The 6000-nt window shown below is 37.3% G+C and overlaps 1 protein-coding gene across 1 annotated transcript in view; it reads left to right on the top strand.

Moving 5' to 3' along the window:
- The first annotated feature begins 4604 nt into the window (after positions 1–4604).
- LOC113232822 (mediator of RNA polymerase II transcription subunit 14) overlaps positions 4605–6000 on the top strand; it is a 35282-nt gene continuing 33886 nt past the window's right edge. The window contains exons 1-2 of the mRNA XM_026467655.1: positions 4605–4758; positions 4836–5063. Of these exons, the coding sequence (XP_026323440.1) occupies positions 4622–4758; positions 4836–5063 (365 nt within the window). The 5' untranslated portion in view covers positions 4605–4621. The remainder of the gene's footprint in view (positions 4759–4835; positions 5064–6000) is intronic.

The raw sequence follows: 6000 nt of genomic DNA, 5'->3' as shown, positions 1-6000 counted from the left end.
TACATACAAAAAATAAAAACACAAAAAAAACATACAGTCGAATTGAGAACCTCCTCCTTTTTTGAAGTCGGTTAAAAAGGTACCTTTTAAGACTGTTTGTTGATTTTGAATGAATGAATGAATGAATGAATGAATGAATATACTTTATTGCACAGATAAACACACGAACATAAACACATGTACAGATAAACATACGCACAACAGGCGGCCTTATTGCTAAGTAGCAATTTCTTCCAGGCAACCTTAGGATAGGAAAAGTACTTAGAAGGGGGTGCAACCAAGATACTACCACAGCGATAGATTGAGACACAATATTAATAAATACTAATAATAAATATAGTATATAATATAAATAAATACTTATAATAAACACAATAATATATCATTTTAAAGTAAATAAATAAAAATAATAAATACACAATGATATCAATGTAAATACATAAATAAATAATTATAAAAATATTTACTTATTATATTATGATGAAGGATTATAACAACAACAGAACAAGGACATTAAAGACAGAAAGGGAAAGAAGTCACTGCTCAAGAAAGTGCTCCTTGACACGTTGTTTGAAAGTATGTAAAGAGGGGGATCGTCGAATATTTTCAGGGAGAGAATTCCACAATCGGATAGCAGAAACAGAGAAAGAGTTAGAGAAAAAATCAGAAGCATGGGAGGGCATTTCTAAAGAAAGGGTTTGAGAGGAGCGAAGTGGACGGTCAAGTGTAGAAGCGTGAAAGACGAAACGTTCTTTGAGGTAAGGAGGAGCAAAGGTGTCGTAAAGAATTGAAAAAAGGAGGGAAAGGACGTGAAGGTCTCTACGACGGTGGATTGGTAGCCATTTAAGTTGTTTGCGAAACTGGGAAACATGGTCGAATTTCCGGAGTCCGAAAATAAAGCGTATGCACATGTTTTGGAGCCGTTCCAATTTATTAAGAAGAGTGACTGTCAAATCAGGGTAGCAAACATCAGCATAGTCCAGTATCGGATGTAGGAGACTTTGAGCCAGGTTAATTTTGGTTTTAATTGGCAGGTAATTTCTTAATCTTCTCAGTGAGAAGTGCGCATTAAACACCTTCCTGCTAACCTCAGCAACGTGCGGTTTCCATGAAAGAGATTTATCAAAAATAACCCCCAGATTCTTAACTGACTCCGAAATAGAAATCTGGACACCATCGAACATCACCGGTGGAAGCGAGCTATAATCGATTCTTGATGCAAACCACGGACTACCAATAACGATGTACTGAGTTTTGGACGGGTTAACCTTAAGTCCAAACGACTGACTCCAGAGAAGTATAGAATTAAGGTCGTTATTGGTAGCATTGACAGCAGATGTTATATTACTAAGAGACGACTGGGTGTAAATTTGCAAATCGTCCGCATAAAGATGATAGGAAGATGTGATCGATTGAGTAATAGAATTGATAAAAATAGAAAATAAGAGAGGAGAAAGAACGCCGCCCTGCGGGACGCCGGCAGAGGTGCCACACCACGTAGAGAAGGAATCATCAAAAAGTATCCGCTGTCGACGTCCACACAGGTAGCTCTGAAACCAATCAATAACTGCTGGAGATATGTTGAGAGAACGTAGTACTCCCAATAAAAGATCGAAGTCGACACCGTTGAATGCGTTGCTGAAGTCAAGGAGTGTTAAAATAGTGACTTGTTGTTTCTCCATGCCCGCACGGATGTCGTCAGTGATTTTAGTGAGTGCAGTAGTCGCACTATGACCGGTGCGGAAACCAGACTGGTAAGGATTGAAAAGGTTGTTACGGTTTAGGAACTGAGTTAACTGATAGTGGACAAGCTTTTATAGGACTTTGGACAGGAAAGGAAGAATTGATATGGGACGGTAGTCCGACGACGTACTCGGCTTGGATTTTTTAGGGAGCGGAATGATGTAAGCATCTTTCCAAGCAGTGGGAAAAACACAGGTGGAAACAGATGAATTAAGGATCTTAGTAATGACGGGAGTGAGGACATCAAGGAGAGGAACGATCATATTACGACTAATGCAATCACTACCAACAGCATTAGATGAAATAGCTAAAATGTTTCTCTCAACATCACAGTCAGTAAATTGATTAAGAACAAAAGAAGAATAATTAGAAGTAGGTAGTGACGATAGAAATTGCAAAGTTTTGTCTTTAACTGAACAGTCTAAGACAGAAGTCGATGAGAAGTGATTGTTGAGCTGATCAAGGTTAAGATCATGAGAAGAAGTAACACACCGAGATTTGCCAATTCCTAGTGATTTTAAGAATTTCCAGACTTTTGCCGGATTGCCATTTTCAACTTGACTGTGTATGTGTCGTCTCTGAGCATCCCTAATCATCGTGTTACAACGATTGCGTAACCGGTGATACCTCTCACGGTTGTCATCAGATGACACAGCTTTGAATCTAGCCTTTGCCCGATTCTTCTTGTCCATGAAATCGCGAAGTTCTTTACACAGCCAGGGCGCAGGGAGATGTTTAACACGAATTGGACGAACAGGAGCATGCACGTCATACAATTGAGTCAAATGTGATGTAAATAACTCAACCTGCTCATCCACCGAACCAGCGTCATTCACTACCGCCCAGTCAACTCCAATTGCGTCTTCTCGCAGTCGATCCAGGTTCATGGCCCCAGAATTGCGCTGCAGCAGGATTTTTGCCTTAGCCTTAGGCACACGCACCCTGTATGATAGGTATACAAGGTCATGATACGAAAAAGCATCGGCTGGAAATTGACCATGTTTAATGACATGTTCAGGAGAAGAAACTATTTTTAAATCGAGGAGTGAGGGGGAACAGTTGGGGAAATGATGCGTCTCGCTTGAAGGAAGAATGTGTAAGTTAGAGGAGTTGATGACCGAAGAAAGTCTGCGCGATCGAGAATCATTTTTGAGAAGACATGTATTAAAATCACCCATTAGAATTGTGTGGTCATAGGAAGAAGAAAAATCTTCAAGGAGTTTTTCAATAGAGAAGAAGTAGTCAATGTGTAAAGATGGACTATAGTAGACTCCTAGAAGTATTTTATGACTAGACAGAGTAATTTCGATAAATAGATGTTCTGCTGTGTTGGGTGGAGGTGGTTGAGGAGATGTACTAAGTATTACAAAGGGAATATGGCAACGAATATAAATGGCTACTCCACCGTGGGATGAACTAGTACGGTCATTACGAATAAGCTGGAAACCCGGAATACCAAAGGAAGTAGAAGGAAGACAAGGATTTAAGAACGTTTCAGACACAAGAATTGCATGAATATTCCTGTTGTCAAACGTGGCAAGCATGTCAGCGTAGTGTGACGGAATGCTTTGCGCATTAATGTGAACTGCATTAAAATTCTTTGGTAATTCTGAAAAAGTGTCAGTGAGCAAGTCATCAAGAGCAGGTAGGCTCTGAAAACTGTCATCCAGAGATTTGCATGCAAGAAATGTCTTAAGATTTTATTTACCTAATAAATAATAGTAATAACAAAATTATTCTTGTTGTATTTACTCAAATATATATTAAAGGCCCATCTAAATACAATCGTGTTCCTGCATAATTGTGCCTGCCTGTTATAAAGAGTCGAAGTGGGCCAAAATTTTCCAAAACAGCGGCCGGAAAATGGAAAATTGACCTCAGAATTTCAGGTGTATGCAAGTTTTTTCGGAGAAATTCCAAGTAGTTTCGGAGCCGGTCCGAAAGAGCTATTTCATTTTTTTTTCCACCTCTAAGGGCCTGATGGACAAATGTCCGTGTCACTTCCAATGTGCGAGCGTGTTACCCTTAGAGGATGGAAAAAAATGCACCTCAGAACAATAATATTGTTCTGAGCGTGTCACACTATATAAAAAAAGTTTGCACTCCTTTTATTTTCCCGCAGATCTTGTAAGTGTTGCAAAATTGGGATGATATGCTTAAAGGGTTAAAATATGTTGATCATTTTAATATATTGATCAAATGATGACAAAATAAACACAAGTGAAGTTTATGTCAATACTAAATGTGAATTATTCGTTAGCATATTTTTTAATTTTTTTTTAAAGTTTAGCATTTTTAACTGAGCTGTTAGCAGGATGATCACTTAAAATCTGGTCATACTCTTAGTTGACAGACGACAAGGATCCGCTCTGGACCTTTTGGAGGGAAAAGTGTTGTTTTTATTATGACTTTCAATTATTTTGTGAAATCTAGTTTAAAGTGGAATAGGATAGTGCTATTGTGCCTTAATCGAAGATTAAAACGCGAAATTATACGAATCTCGAACTAAAATACCCGTATCGGCCCGTTCTAAGGAATCCCGAGTCAATCCAAGCACGCCGCCTCAAATTGCCTATCCTCTTTGTGGTGGCCATATTTACAGAAATATAATTAAACGTTTATGTTTTCGGCTGAAGGACTTTGTTTCCATGGCCAGCAATAAATTAAAAAAAAAAAAAAAAAAAAAAAACACGACAATGTCGACGTTAGTGGTCTGTGGTATCTGTGCAGTAATATTATATTATTCTGTTTCTGTGGTTGACAAAGCGACTTAGATGGAAGAAGTTTTATGTTAAACATACCGATATTAACAAAATAACAGTGTATACTAAAATGACAATAGATTGAATTACGTCTGTTCGTTAGTAACAAACTCAAGATGGTGCCTGTGGCTATAGAAGGGTGCACCCAAGGCACCGAGGGTGGTGGAGCCCGAGGTGGTTCTATTTCGCTGGCTTTGTTAATAGATTTTATCGTACAGAGGACTTACGATGAACTCACTGTCTTAGCCGAGTTGTAAGTGTTAATTCTATGTTAAGTTCATAGTATTTTTAAGTAATTTATTTTTCACTGCTATTTGATCCATTTTTTAGATTGCCCCGAAAAACGGATATGGAGCGCAAGATCGAGATATACAAGTTCAGTGCCCGTACTCGACAACTATTCGTTCGACTGTTAGCCCTTGTGAAGTGGGCTAGCAGTGCCACTAAAGTTGATCGTTCAGCACACATTATGGCATTCTTGGACAAGCAGGCATTACTTTTTGTAGAGACAGCTGATGTACTTGCAAGAGTTGCAAGAGAGACACTTGTTCATGCAAGGTTTATTTCAATTTGACTATTATTATGTAATATTATTTTTAAAAGACTACTATAGTCCATTAGTTTAGGTACATAAATGTAAACAGTCTTGAGATGTCTATTTAATGAAATAGACATTTATAAAATTATTTTTACTTACCTTCAAATACAAAATACAAATACTTAGTTTCATATGAAATTACATGCCAATTTTTTTATTTGTAAAGTTTGTGTTTCAATAAAAAGCTGTATCAAGATTGTTTACATTTAGGTAAGTGCCTAAACAAATGGACTATATTAAAGATACATTATGAGGTGTGATAAAAAAAATCTGTCATTTTTTAATATCCCAGGTTATTTACCCATGTTCACAACGGTTGGCATATTGAAAGCTTACTTTGTTGCTGGCATTTGAAATGGTTATATGTGATTAACAGTAATAGATGATTTTTTCTGTGTAATAATTAAATGGAATAAAGAATTTGCCTAAAATCTGCATTAGGTTTGGAATCGAAAGTTTCATCACATTGGAAATATTACATATTGCTTTTGGAAACTATTCAAAGAATATAATAACTATTTAAAAGTGGTACAAACATTTTAAAGAGGGTGATTGAGACACTTAAGAAAATAAGCTCTCTAGATATCCCAGCACACTGACAACTGATCTACTACAGTGAAAAAATGGTTACAGGCTATTATCAAATCACTATTAGAGAGGCTTCTGATGAGCCTGGAATATCATTTGACCCTTGTCAAACAATTTTTATTGATGTTTTATTGTTATTTATTTTGGATATCTATTTTAAACTCACCTTTCCCATAACCTAAAAGATTAATTTTGATCTTTTAAATGGGAGAGGCAGTATTTCTCGGAAATGGCACAGTCAACCAGGGTCAGGGACTCAGGCCCAAGGAACAGTACATGCCGCAACATTGGGTAAGGAGATGCAGAAGA

This window comes from Hyposmocoma kahamanoa, unplaced genomic scaffold (assembly GCF_003589595.1).
Source record: "Hyposmocoma kahamanoa isolate Upper Pololo Valley unplaced genomic scaffold, ASM358959v1 78, whole genome shotgun sequence".
Classification (NCBI taxonomy): Eukaryota; Metazoa; Arthropoda; class Insecta; order Lepidoptera; family Cosmopterigidae; genus Hyposmocoma; species Hyposmocoma kahamanoa.
Note: the sequence above shows the minus strand (reverse complement) of the source record. Positions and strands in the feature narration are given on the sequence as shown.